The following is a 14,914-nucleotide window of genomic DNA, read 5'->3' as shown; positions in this document are numbered from 1 at the left end:
CTCTCTCTCAACAAGGGTGCCATAACTGATCATCAAAATTCCATCCTCTTCCTGGTTCTCTGGTATTTCAAAAAGCTAATGGCATTCAAAGTACAGCTTCTGGGGTAGCAATCAAAGGTTCTCATGCCAGGTCCTCTGAAGGCTTTCTAGATGATCGTGATAGTGAGAGCTTACCATAATGGTGGCATCCCTGTGCCAAGAGACTTGTCTGCAATATCTCATTTAATCTCACAGCAACCCTAGGGACAATTTATTGCTGCTCTTTGGAAGAAGAGGACAAACTTTTCTTGGAAGAAGAGGCCAAGGAACTCGCCCAAGGTACAGGCTAACAGTTGGCAGTCTCGGGGTCAGACATTGAGCTCAGGTAGTCTGGGGTCCAGAGTCCAAGCACAAATCCATGATTAAGCACCCTCTACCCCATGACCTCCTTGCGATCGTGTGTATTTATATATGCATTTATCTTTAGAGTTTTCATTTGTCTCTTCAAGAAAATTAAAACTGCTTGCTCTAAGGAATAAGGGTCCAATACTAGCCATATGGACCCAATGCCAAAGGTGGAACAATAGCAGCCTTCCCTCTCCTTTGAAGAATCCCCCTCCTTAGAAAGGTTTCCCATTGGCCTGGGCAGCCTTCCTGTGCTGAGCTCATTTCCCACATAAAACCCTTGCTTCACCCAACTGGAGGGGCCAATGCACCACATGTTCTTGCTAAGAAATCTCTCCATTCCCAGGTCTTTCTTCTTAGTAGTGCCTACAGCTCCATTGTTGGCAACCAGGAACTATGGGAGTTTCACAGAGCTCGAGGGGGAAGCTGACTCCACAGCTCAGTTCTGTAGCTGCTCATTTCTCTCACTCACTGACAGTGATAGCGCAGGTATGCATGTTCTTGAGCTACTCTTACTCATTCTCTGTGGGAAGGAAGTGTTACCCAAGCATATGCACTTAGTTTACAAGAATGATATTTGCACAGATTGCAATAAAACGTTTCCCCCAACCTCAGCCACACACCTCTGCTTTCCCAACGTGCATGTGTGTGGAGACACACCACACACACACACACACACACACACACAGAGCAAATGCCTTGCAGTCTTAAAGCTGAGCTTCTCAACTGGTGAGCCATGGCACGTGGGTGGGCCAAGAGATACTGATGTACTTTCACATTAAGGGTGGCTAGGTGAATTCATGGACAGTCTCATCTAAGGTTTTCATTATGTCATGTGATATTATAATTCTCAGTGTCCTGGTGTGAACAAGATTGGAATATATGACACAGGTGACTTGTTCCATTATCAGTAAGAGCTTCCCAAGGGCAAGATCCAGCAATCCTGCATCTGGGTATGTATCTAAAGGAAATGAAATCAGCATGCAGAGGAGACATCATTTCCACTCCTCTGCTTTGCAACATTATTCACAAGAGCCAAGATATGGCCACAACATAAGTGTCCATCACCAAACAAATGGATAAGAACATGTGCTGCAGATATGCAATGGAATACTATTTGGCCATAAGAACCAAATCCTGTCATTTGTGACAACACAGATGAACCTGGAGGACATCGTATTAACTGAAAATAAGCCAGGCACAGAAAGATCAACTGCAGGACCTCATTTATATATACAATTTTAAAACGTTGAGCAGGGAGCAGAGGAGGGGAGATGTTGGTCCAAAGACACACAGCTAGATGAGAGAGAGAAGTGCAAGAGATCTATCGTATAGCATCTTGACTACAGCTTATGACGACATACTGTACTTCTGATAAATGCACAATGGATGCCAATTGTTCCTATCACCAAAGTGGTAACTATGTGAGTTAATGCATTTGTTAGTGGATTGAACTATTCTACAATGTATACACGTTTTAAAACACCAGGTTGGACAGGATAATGCATAGAATTTTATCTGTGAATCAAACTAGAAGAATCAGATGGAAAGTGTAAAGGTCTCAAGAGAAGCATCAAACTAATTCAATTCTCAGAACCTTCAACAGCCCCCATAGGAAACTTCAGTATTGCCAGGGATTCAAAGCAGCTCAGAGAGTGAAGATTTAGATCTGCATGATACAGTACCATTACCACTAGCCACATATGGCTCCTGAGCACTTGAAATGAGGCAAGACTGAATCGAGATGTGTTTAAGTGCAAAAATACCAAATCTTGGAGTCTCAGTGGAGACTCAATAACATAAAAACTCAATTTGAAAAAAATCGATTACAGATTGAGACAATAATTAGGATATAGTAGGTAGTAATCCCATTGCTCCTTTTACTCTTTTAAATGCATCTGCCAGAATGTTTTCTATTTTTGTTTGGGCAATGATGATTTGGAAGACAAGAGTCCTTTGATTTATAAAATATAAGTGCAAGGTAGTATTACCCAGTGGAGTGACAAGCATATTATAGCTGCCCCAGGTAAATTTTTTCTTTCCAGTGACCAGCCAGAGCTTACCATCCCACCTGATGTTTCACAGATTTTATACACACACACACACACACACACACACACACACACACAGGTATTATGACAGTTATATATACACATTTATACATGACAGTTACATATATGTGTGTGTATATATATGTATAATTAATTTAAGTATATTTTAGATGCTATAATTTCTGGGCATCTTCAGGAACCTGTGGCTGTGAAGTCTTTTACCTGTTCCTCTGGTCACCAGGGCAGCAGCAATTTGTTCCTTTGGGTTAACAGAGCGTCCATCCCACAGAGTTCCTAATACCAGGCCCTTATTATAGAACTGCTGCTGCTCATTGACTGTCACCCCATGCCATGCACCAGGTTGTGTGTTCTACGTCTACTACTCCGTTTGATGCTCACATAGGGTCATCAGGGTAATTGCAAATGAGGAAAGTGGGATTTAGACAATAACTGTCCAAGCCAGCTTCAGCCTCATTTCAAAACCTGAGCTGCCATCCTTTCTGCTGCACTGCCTCCTACAGCCCAGGCACTGGAAAGCAGCGGCTCCCGGCAGGAGGCAGGAACGTGCACATTTTGAGGGGATGGCAACACCTCGCTCCTCCCCAAGCCTCTAAGAATATCATCTCTGCTTTTTGGCCTTGGTTCCCCAGGGAGAGCTGCCCTCAGCACTGGGCTGGAGAGCTAGCCGGGAGCCTTTCACACAAGCAGAGAGGAAATACCAGGAAGTGGGAGGGCCTCTGGTGTCTCCAGACAAGAAGCTGAAGAGGGTGGAGGAGTCAGAAGGGACATCCTGCCCCACTCCAGATAGCTGCCCACTAGAGAGAAAGGCCAAAGGCCACTCCGGGTGACACACAGATCACTCACAGGCACAGATGGACAAAAGTATAGCATCACAAGAGGCTGATGTACAGGATATATTCTATTTGCTCAGTATTTGTGCCACTGTAAGAACAAAGGAATTCTAGGAAAACCTAAATTGTATGGAAAGTGGCTTGGAAAGTAATTACATCACTATCAATCACTAAGTATCTTTGAATACCAAGTACCTAGAGCAGGCATCCACCTCTCCTCCCTTCTACCTTCTGAAAGATTTTGCTCTTCATGCTAGAGTTTCATGTGAGAGGAGAGGAACAGTTATCAGAGAGATAGGAGCAAAACTGCAAAGTAAGCCTGCACACCTGTAATCCCAGCAACTTGGGAGGCTGAAGCAAGAGGATTGCAAGTTCAAGGCCAGACTCAGCAACTTAACTAGACCCTCAGCAAGATCCTGTCTCAAAATAAAAAGGACTGGAGATGTGACTCAGTAGTTAAGTGCTCCTGGATTCAGTCCCCAGAACTCAAAACAACAAAACAAACAAACAAAACACAGGACCATGAAGTAAATATTAAGAAAGCTAACATTTAGACCAGACCAACCTAGCAAACTCCAGGTTTAGCTTGCCAGGAGAAACTTGTGTTGAAAGTATTGACTACAAGACCCAGATTTTCAAGAGCACCTGCTCAGGTTTCAAAGGCTCATTCCTTGAATAGGTGTGAGAAGCACAGGGTAAACATCAGATGGTTGAAATATACAGGAGACAGGTGGGGTCCCTAGGAGGAAGGGATTCTCTACCCCATGCATAGGTCCTTGTAGAAACATGACCTGACCTTATCAGTCAGCTAAGATCAGTGTTTTCCAGGAGTAGTATGTGCCTGTGGTTACCTAAAGGAGCAGGCTTTGAATCCTGAGGATTCATTTTGCTGCCGACTTCCCAATTCAGGCTTTATTCCACTTCCTAAGGCTTCTGGAACCCTTGCTGAGTGGAAGCCTCATTTTCAGAGACTGTGAACAAGTATTTGCAAGAAGACACAACAGCAAAGTCTGAGTTCACACCCTGCCAGGCAATAGCCACTTTTACCTGCTTTTATTTCTGGAATGGTGAGTGCAAGATGTGCTCTACCTTCAGGAGCGCTCCTGTTAGGAAATTTGCTGTTATCCATCCCAGTCTGACACCTGATAGTACTTAGTTGGGAATCTACCCAGATCCTAGTATCTTAGGGCAAGAAGCTGGTAAGGTTAGAGGTCCATGTCCTCTGTCCTTCCCCACTTAACTGTCAAGGAAATTGAGGCTCAATACTGTCTCATTGACTCAGGAGAGCTGGGGGGACCATGTCTTTCCCCAGAACACACCAGGAGATGAAAGGGTGTGCTGGTTACCTTTGCCTCTTCCTTGGACCATTACAGAGTCCTCTTAGTGTATCTTGTCTCAGTCCAAGTAGGCCACACATCTTTTTCTGCCTCTCACCTTCTCCAGTTCATTTAACTGCCAGGTTTCCACTATGATCAGGCCACTGATTTACAAAGGGAGGCCAGGGGTCAGCAGGAAGAGAGGTTGGGCAGCTTGGAGGCCTATTATCCTGGTAACTGCTAATCTTATCTGGTCTGGATGCCGAACAGCTGGCCCTAGACCTGGTTTATGGCCTAAGCTGGTCCGCATTCAGGAAAGCATAAATCAGCCAGAGAGCCCTCCCTGAACCCAGTAGCTAGGTAGCAAAGGCCTAGCTCACTGACAAAGGAGCCACCTCTGAACCTCCGCTGGCCAAGCTCAGGCTACGTTTGTTCCGAAGTATCCTCGGATGAAACAACACGGCCTCTTCCATCAACCACTGTGGTATTGGCAATTTGTAAGCATAAGAATTTCCCAGAAGGGAAGAAGACTGGAGAAGAGAAGTGGAGAACAGCAAGACCCTCTGGCAGCCACAGTCCTACGACTCCCCCTAGCCTGGTTTTAACCTCAGGCATTTCCACTCCAGCCGATCAAGCGAATTGCACAAATTGGGCCTGTAACTATGGCAACAGTTTCCAGCAGAGGATGACCATTACCTGAACTGCTCCATTTCTGTCTCCCTTCTCCTCTGAGGGCAAGGTGGGGGCAGGGGGGAGTGGAAGGGACTGAGCTCAGCAGAGCACGATTAGGGCCCACAGAGGTAAACCAGGTGTCTAGAAGCAGGAGAACCCAGATCAGCATGGGGTGCTCCAGACCTGAGGACCTAAGGCTTAATTAAGGAATTGAGTTTAACTCCCTTTGATTTTACTCCACAAGTGCAAGTCTGTAGGGTTTATTTTTAATCAAAACATTCAATTTCTTCCTTAGAGCAAAGACATTAAGACAAAAAAATATATCTATAAAATTAAAGCAAATAAAATACCCCACTCCCATGATTCCCATCCCCTAAAATAACATTTTAATGACTGTGTGATATTCAATTATACAGAATTGTTACATATTGTTTAACCAAGCCACTACTATTGGCTATGAAGATATTAGTTTGTGGCTAATACCTGAGTGTTAGAAATAAAATTTGATTCTATACGATCATATGATCTTATTTGTTTAGGAGAGACCCTCAAAATTAGAATTTCTGAGTCAAAGATACACATATTCTTAGGGTTTGTGAATGTGTATTGAAAAACTGCTATCATCAATCCTACTAGCAGTTTACCTCTGTTTCTTGAATTCTCACACCAACATTGAACATCATTGATATTTTCTTCTGCTTTGGCCATGCTCACTTGTAAGCATTTGAGAATACAAAATGCTTATTACAATTAATATTAATCTGTGTGCTTAAAGGCCCAATGCAACTCCAAGATCTGCAACTCCAAGAGACACACGCTGTTCCTGGCTTCAAAAATTCTCATCAGAAAGGCAGTTGGAAAACACTAAGAATCAAAGATCATCCAGAGTAGGAATACAAATTTTAAAAGCTTGTATGGTAGGGGAAGAAGGGACACCAAGGGTGTAACAATGTATTATCTCTAGCATCCTAGGTTTGAGACCATGGCTTTCCAATGACACACCCATTAACAACCCTCCCTTATTGAGTTTCTACCGAATGTGAGGGACTCTGCTAATTATGTAATCTCAGGGTATCTTTGGACATCATCTGAGCGGGTGTTATTACGCTCATGGTGAAATGGAGGAAACTGAGGCACAGATTTAACCGATCGCCCAAGGTCTCACAATCTGATAAACATCTGAGCCAGAAAGATCCACAGTATTCTATCTGTGATTAGGATGAGGGAGTGTTTGGACTCAGGATTTTGCTCTAAGCTGTCCTAGTAGAGGAGGGAGAGAGAGAAACCGAAGCTCAGGGAAGCACCAATTATGGCAAATGTGCTTTAGAGAAATGTAAACCCCATATTCCACAGGTTTAGGAATTTCCCTCTGAGACGAGCCAGAGCTGAGGGTCTGGATTCCACCTGGGGGGGTCTTGTAACTGAAAGAAGTTAAATAGAGAATGGCTATTGGCTATTTCTTGCCTTCTCTCACTTCAGATAATCAGGGTTTCTCGGGCCTTAGTGTCTAGTGATAGATGATAAGAATCTAATCAAAGTAGATTCCCAGATCCACCCCGAGACATTCTGGTTGAGAGGGTCTGGAGCAGGGCTCTGGAATCTGGACTACCAGGAGAGACTGGGATAAGTAGTTCCTCAATGAAGTTTTGAGAACCACAGCAAGCTTACTAGGTATTAAAACACCTAATCCTGAGGTGATATGGGATGCCAGCACCTTTCCTATCAGAGTGATCCGAAAAAGAGACCGGGGTAGGTGGGAATTCAACCCTCCAGATGGGTGTGGATGTGCCTAGCTAATGGCTGGGCCATCTTACCTGAGGGAGGCTGTGACCTCCCAAGAGACCTTTCATTCCTGCCACACATCAGACAATGAAGAGCTGCCCCCAGCTTCTTGCCCTGATCTATGTAAATAGAGGGCTAAGACTCATCCAATCCATGGGACCTCAAGCTCAGGTGAGGGAGATGGACTGCCTGCTTGTTAGTGGATTATCTCTTAGACATTAGCTCACTCATTCTAGGAAATATCCCTATAAGATAGCTTCAGCAGGAGATAATAATTGTCATTACTACTAGCTACGCCCCTTCATCACCATCATTACCATTACCACCGTAACCATTATCAAACCTAATAGTGATGAAGCTAGGCATGGTGGTGCACGTCTGTAATCCTGGTGATTTGGAGGCTAAGGCAGGAGGATTACAAGTTTGAGGCTGATTTAGTCAACTTAGCAAGACCCTGTCTCAACATAAAAAAAGGTCTGGGGGTGTAGCTCAGTGGAAGAGACTTCCTCCCCTGGGGTTCAATCCCCAGTGATTTCTTAAAAGTAAAATCCACAAACTTACATTGATGAATGACCCTTTGCATAGGCATTGTACCAAGGACTAGATTTGGACGGCTATTTTAATCCTTACCATATCACTTTGAGGAAGGCCTCATTATAGTTTGTCCCCATTTTATAGATCTCAAGTGGAAGGCACAGAGAGAGGAAGTAACATGACCCACGTCACACAGAATACTAGCACAGGCCATCTGGCTACATTTGGGTGGGTCCTATAACTCTTATTTTACTGGTAGAGGGGGACAAAAAGTCATGTCACTTGCCCAAACACAAAGATTATCAGTGGTGTCACTGGATCAATGACCTGAGTTTGCTGACTCCATGCTCCAGCCTTTGTGAAAGACTGCTGCTCCTAATTGTTAGGACAGACTCAGAAGCAGGGGGTATCTGTTAATTAACAGCACTGGAGAGGAAGCAAGTTGTGGGCCTCAGGGGATTCTGCACTATCACATGGGTTCCAGGAACGAGTGGCCAGGAGGCTGAGCCTCTCAGGGTTCTGCAGTGTAACATGCCATCCTGGACTCTCAGGACAGGTCCCAATCCCCCACCAGAAGCTGTGCTCTGCTAGGGTCTGAATGCCATGGTGATCACCTAACACTAGGACTGATGCTCTTTGCCAGTGTGCTGGGGACTTGCCTTGAAGCTGCCAAAATCACTGTGGGCTTCCATGCCCCCTGGAACATCGCCCATCCCTGCAGTGTGCAGAGGCTGGGGGCAGGCCATGGACAAGGTCAACTCAGAGCCAGTGGGCCTGGGAAACTTCAGCTGGGAGTTCACTTACACCAACTCCACCTGCAGTGCCAAGGAGTCCCTTGCTCTTTTTATCAACCAGGTCCGGGGAGGACACATTTCTGCCCTGTTTGGACCAGCATGCCCTGGAGCAGCAGAGGTACAGTATACTGTCTACTGCAAACTTTAGCTCTTTCCATTGGAAGAGGTAGTCTTGACGATTACAGCATAGACGTGAATAATCTCTTGGCAAGGATCATGTTATTTTAACAATAGCTGTGTAGTTCTTGGGAACCATTTTTTTATTTTAGATGTAATTAGAACAGTTAACATTCTCTTTTTAAAAAAGCCTTTCAAATAAACAATTGTTAGTTCTCATGTGCTCTTACTCTGCCTGCTGATTGTTGATGGTTGGAACTTGGTGCTGTTGTTTATGACTACCTTTATTCACTGTCGTCAGACACATGGCTTGGAAAAACTAAGAGGAAAACCAAGGCGTGGTGGTTTTTTTGTTTTCGTTTTTGTTTTTGGTACTAGGGGTTGAACTCAGGGGCACGTGACCACTAACCCATATCCCCAGCCCTATTTTGCATTTTATTTAGAGACAGTGTCTCTCTGAGTTGCTTAGTGCCTCGCCATTGCTGAGGCTGGCTTTGAACTTGTGATCCTCCTGCCTCAGCCTCCTGAGCCATTGGGATTACAGGTGTGGGATACCATGCCTGGCGAGGCTTGGTTTTAAATATAAAGTTATCAATTGTTTGAGCAGGTTTTCCTCTGGTGTGTGTGATAAACTATTCAGGGATGATGCAAGTATTTGGAAGACTGAAGTATGACAGAGTGCTTTAAACTCAAGCAAGCAAATAAGGAAAATGAATGCTTTGTGTTTGGTTAATGGAATTAGCTGGGTTGATGTCCTCAGGTATCATGACATCTGAGAGATGTTGATGTGCAGGGTGAATAGGAAGGAGCTTCACAATCTCATTCCCCTCCGTATGTAGAATTCTCAGTAGTTGGTGCTGTACAATTAAGTTCAAGTTTAAATCTGCATCTTGGTGTCTCCTGCAATTCCCCACTTGACACATTTCTAGTTGTCCAAGGTCTACCCATTCTTCAAAGTCAACCTCAAGTGTCATGGGGCTTTTCTTCAGCAGCCCCCTCACCCTCCATATCCCTAATTCCTTAATTAAAAGTAATGTATTACTTTTCAAACTCCTATAAATATATTGTCTGTAAATTTTGGAGGGTATATTTAATTCTAAACTATCTTTTCTATATCTTAGTTCCTGTACTTGGCCATAAACTCCTTTAAGAACAAGTTCTCCAAAGTTCCTTGTGAATTATGAGATCCTAAGGAAAAATGTGTAAGAAGAAAACAAAAAGAAAGAAAGAGTGACTGAGTAGCTACGCACATGGGTTCTGGAACCATATAGCCTGAGTTTCAATGCTTCTGCACGATTTGATGGCTGTATAACTGATCTCTGAATCTCTATTTTCATATTTAAAAAGTTGAAATAAAATACTAAATCTTGGTAGAGTTCTCTGCACATAGTGAGTGGTCAGTTAACTCTTGCCTTTATATCTCTCGTCCTCTGAGGAATTGCATCTACAAATTGATTCCAAGACATTCCAACATTCCAAAAGAGAGGGTCCACCCACAGACTTCCTGAATCTGAGGTTTATGCAGATACTTCACTTTGAGGTTTGAGTGTTGCATCAACTCTATGGCGAAAAGATGTCCTCTTAGTTTCTTTCAAGGGTGCTGGTTTGCTGGCTTCTGAGTGGAAGATCCCTGTTTGACTTTGTTGGATCAATGGCCAAGTTGAAGAGCCATTTTTTTGTATGATACTTGCGTTGACACTTGTGCTATCCAAGCAGGAAAAAGATGATGTGCTTCAGAAAAGGTGTACCTTTCTGAAGGTTTCCAACCTAGGTCTCTCGTACCTAGGTTGGAAACACATTGGGTTGTTTGGATGCCACTCTGGGCCTCCTCCTGGGATAGTGGGAATGAGCTATGGAGGGTTGTGGAGATGAACTAAAATCCCATTTCACCATCACTGCCAGCAGCATGAGACACACCAGCAGTAACCGAGTCCTCCTTCAGGAGGATCTCAGAAGCATGTCATCAGTCGCCAGGGGAAAGTAGGAAAGAGATTTCCTTTGCTTGTATTCAGAGCATCAAATAGGTTGGGCAAAGTTTTTGAGTACAATTAAGAACTCTTCACTTTGCCTAAAGTGTAATCTCAGGTGCTATAGTGTGAGTTCTAGAAGTATATTCCAGGTAAGCCGGGTCCTGGACTTTGGTAGCTGTTCAGAGCATGGGCTCTGGAGACAGACGCACTTAGCTTTGATTCCTGCCTCTGACACTTTCTAGCTGTGTGCTCCTGGGAAGTTCCTTAACCTCTCTGTGCCTCAGATCCCTCACCTGTAAAACGGAGACCACCATCCTACCTCCCCTCTAGGAAGGCAGGGATTAAGAAAGGTCACATGTGACACAGGAACAGTGCAGAATCTGGACAGCAGGTCAACATAGGGCAGCAGATATTTTTGTGGTGCTGCTTAGAAGACTCTCTTTCCTAGCACGGGTTGGTCACTGACTCCTTTCTGATCTTCAAATAAACTAAGCTCTTATGGCCTTGGGACTGTGGGATTTGCTTATCCTTCTCCCCAGAGTGCCACCCAATGCCACACCCCACCCAGCATTCCTCTTGCTTTCCAGATGGGTCCAGCGCCCACCTCCTCAGAGCAGCTGTCCCTTGCTGTTCCATGCAGAGCTGTTCCCCCTCCCCCACTAATGAGAGGCTTCTTTGAGCTCTTCCATCCTTTGCCGGGCTCATTGCAGTCTCCATGTGTCTTGTCAGACACATGACTGGAGCTCAGACAAATACATTATAAATGACCTAATTTCAAAAATAAGCCACTACTTCATTTGTGTGTCTCCAGAATAAATGATGATGCGCTTGCATGGAATGAGAATACCATGGCTACACCCACCCCCGCCCATTTCAGCCCAGAGAGTCTGAACGTTCTGGATTCTAGGTCCTCTGTGACCTCCTCTGAGCCAATGTGAAGCTGCTGAGTCACTGACAAGATCTTTTGTTTTGATATTCTGAGTCAATTAGATGAAAGAAACTGACTCACAGAAATAATCTCAACGCATTTGGACTTGTGCATTGTACGGGTGGAAACTGCAGCAAAGGCTAATTTCCATGAGGCAACAGCTGCCGAGTTGTATGTTGCAGGCTTGTTTTAAGAAGTCTACATTCTGGGACTAGTTGAGGAGCTTCTATTTCCCGAAGCACACTTAAGGAAAGAAAAAGATTGTGTCTGCTTTGGAGTGGCTTTAGGCTAGGCTTTCAAAAGAGAGTGGTGTGTGTGTGTGTGTGTGTGTGTGTGTGTGTGTGTGTGTGTATGCACACGCGCGTGCATGATGCAGCTGACCAACTCTGTCTTCCTTTCCTGCAGTTATCATCTTTATCTGCAACTCAGAGGATGCAAAAATTATTCTGCGGGCTGCAGAGAACCTGGGACTCAGCACTGGAGAATTTGCCTTTATTATTTTGCCACAGTTGGAGGTAGATGCTGACCCGCACTCAGTGGCTCTGGTAATGAGAATGGAGTCCTTGCTGTGAACCAGGATGTATTAGTTCACCAAATACTACCACCTAGAAGGTGGGCCCTCCCGAGTCTTCATCTTGAGATGAGGAGACTAGGACTGAGCTGAAAGAACGTACCCAGAGTTCTTTGTAGAGGCAGTGAGAAGCTGTGCCCGGAGGAGCCAGTGTGGAGCCTGGCTTCTGGACCTGCTGAAGAACTGTCATTTCTATCAGGGAAGTGGGACCTTCCCAAAGGTCTGTCAAACACATGTGGCTCTCGTTTCTTATTCTTCCACAGCCGCCTCCTGTGTCCTTGAAGCACATATAAATGCCTGGAGAGAGCAACATACTGGCCCACTCAGGTATTGAGTCTTGAGTATTGTTACACACTTGGCATGCATTGTTGAACTTGATATTCCCAGTAGCCCCATGAGGCAGCTATTACATGCATTGTTGCACTTGAGGTTTCCAAAAGCCTCGGAAAGAAGACACGATTAACACTCTGACTTACAGATGAAAAACCAAGGCTTAGATAAGAAAGGTAGCTTACCTAAGAAGATCTCAGCACTCCCAAGTGGCATAGCTGGGGTTCCAAACTGAGTCTTTTGCCCTTCACCCCATAGCTGTCTTATGGAGTATTTGTGAGGTGTCTGGCTGCTTGGTATATTAGAATTCATTTCAGCTTACAACCACCCTATGGTGCAGGTACTCTTTTTAGTCTCATTTTATAGAAGGGAAAACTGAGTTCCTGAGAGGTGAAATGGCTATACAACTAGCATGCAGGAGGACTACTGTTCCACCCAGTGGGCTGGCCTCGGTGTCTCTGTGTGTAAGCACCGCACCATACTGCAGGCAGAGTCTAGAAATGCCACTGGACTTCAGCTATGGACACACTGTATGCTTTTCCCAACAGGTTTGCTTGCTAAAATGAGGTTGTTTTATATAATCGAGAAGCTGACATGGGGCAAAGGAAGTAGAGGGAGATGTATAACAATGTCCAGGATTTCTCTTTCTTTATCAGGAAGTATTTCAGATGACCAAAAGGGCCTCAGATTTCTTTGGTTGGCAGATGGAATTCTAAATGCATGCCAGGCTTTCCAGAGCCTTCTCTTGCCTTACCTTTCTATGCCCCCCCCCATCGCTGCCTTCTCTTAATTTTCCCCTCACCTCTGCCTTCAGGGAGAGCACAAGAGAGGTGGGATGTGCCAAGTCTTAGTATTTCAGAGAAGTCCTTCTAAACTTCCCTCCCTCCTGTTGCTTCCCCCCAAAATTTGAAGATCAATCCCATTGGTTTGTAGTAGCAGAGAGAGTCTAGAACTAGGGCTAGGGTTGTGGCTCAGTGGTAGGGCACTTGCCTGCCTGGCATGGGTGAGGCACTGGGTTTGATTCTCAGCACCACATATAAATAAATTAAATAAAGGTCCATCGACAACTAAAAAAACACATACGTAAAAAAGAAGGACCTAGAACTAAAAAGGTACCACACAATGTCCATGCAACTGAATCCAGGCTGCTTTTAAAAAGAATATATAAATCCATTCTATGAAAGTGTTCCCAATGAAGGTTGAAGTAGAAAAAAAAGTCAAGCTGCAGAATGATAGTATAGTGCAATAGCATATTCATAAACACACCAACATGTAGACACACACACACACACTCTCTCTCCTCTCTACGTGCCTGTTTTGTTTGGGTAACTCTCAGTGCAGGATGAGAGGAAGTAATAGGAAAATTAGGAAATACACAATGAATGGCTATACACTACTACTAATAGTGATAGTCACAAAACACCAGTTACCAACAGCATGTTGGGAATAGAGGATCCTAAACTTTCCAAACTTTTGTACTCACTGCTATTGGGTAAGCTTTCTGCTCTGCCTCTTAGCTGCTTGATGCCCCAGGTATAATTTTGATTCATGTTTTGGCTTTCTTTCCACAGCTTGTATGCTAACTAGAAGACATGAGCCTGATACGTCTAGCCTCCTGGAATCCACTGGGTTTCCGGTGATTCCAGCAATTCAAGTTCAATATGGCCTTAAATGCAGTTCGGCTGCACAGCCTATTTCTTATAGAATGGTGACATTGATTTCCTTTCTTCTTAGGAAATGTTTGGAAAGATGGATTGTCAAACCAGAAAGTGGATGGCCTCCCAGAGGCCTATGAATGAGTGTTTCTCATCACGCTCAGCTCCCATGCAGAGCGTGGCTTCTGGGAGCAGGCCTACCAGAAGCTGAGGAGGGTGCCCTTCCACAGCTCCATCTCCTTGGAGGAGCAGGTCTGTTAGGGCCTCGGCACTGGGCCCTGCTTCTCCTTTGACCATATTTGTGCTTGGTTCCTGCATTTTCCCCTTTTGTGTCCCCTCTTCTGCCCAAAACACACACACACACACACACACACACACACACACACACACACAACTTCCCCTCTTCCACAGCCCCAGATAAATAGTGGTTTGATGCTGTCTTATGAAATCCATGCTCCACACCACAGAGGGGAACAGAGGTTATGGGGTGAAAGGCCACTGGCCTGGGTGTCAGAGACCAGGGCTTCCATCTGCTTCTGCGACTTACTGACTGGGGGACCTTCTAGGGTACTGCTGAACCTCCCTCCACTGTGTCTCTTCACCTGTAAAATGGGACTCTAGTGGCATCTACTTCCTGGACTCTTGTTTCGAGTGTCCAAGAACATGCTGCATGGAATGGCAGAACAGACCCCAGTGGGTGCTCAGGCCAGGCCAGTTTCTTTAGCCAGGAGGAGAGCACAACCAAGAGCCAGGATGAACAGTCAGACATGTGGCTAGGACAAGGCAAGCAGAGGGTCTGGGCCAGCAGGGAGGTGGTCAGGAGAGAGGAGTCCAGCCAGTGGGAGTCCGAGCATGTTTTCCAACTTGAGTGAGCCAGGTGGCTCCCATAGAGGAAATTTTATAGAAAGAAGAATGTTGGCCAGAGCCAGAGCTCCTTCCAGTGGGGGGCCTTTGGTCAA

General features: G+C 45.0%; 1 protein-coding gene across 1 annotated transcript in view; it reads left to right on the top strand.

Annotated features, from left to right (window-relative positions):
- Nucleotides 1–780: 780 nt before the first annotated feature.
- Nucleotides 781–14,914, top strand: part of LOC113182981 (guanylate cyclase 2G-like) — a 64,840-nt gene continuing 50,706 nt past the window's right edge. Inside the window, 11 exon segments of the mRNA XM_077799123.1 lie at nucleotides 781–873; nucleotides 3,086–3,279; nucleotides 8,165–8,332; nucleotides 8,334–8,502; nucleotides 10,098–10,132; nucleotides 10,134–10,179; nucleotides 10,182–10,323; nucleotides 10,326–10,364; nucleotides 10,367–10,475; nucleotides 11,803–11,967; nucleotides 14,120–14,207. Coding sequence (XP_077655249.1) covers nucleotides 781–873; nucleotides 3,086–3,279; nucleotides 8,165–8,332; nucleotides 8,334–8,502; nucleotides 10,098–10,132; nucleotides 10,134–10,179; nucleotides 10,182–10,323; nucleotides 10,326–10,364; nucleotides 10,367–10,475; nucleotides 11,803–11,967; nucleotides 14,120–14,207 — 1,248 coding nt within the window.

This window comes from Urocitellus parryii, chromosome 5 (assembly GCF_045843805.1).
Source record: "Urocitellus parryii isolate mUroPar1 chromosome 5, mUroPar1.hap1, whole genome shotgun sequence".
Taxonomy (NCBI): Eukaryota; Metazoa; Chordata; class Mammalia; order Rodentia; family Sciuridae; genus Urocitellus; species Urocitellus parryii.
The sequence above is the reverse complement of the archived record's forward strand: the minus strand, read 5'-3'. Positions and strand labels throughout refer to the sequence as shown.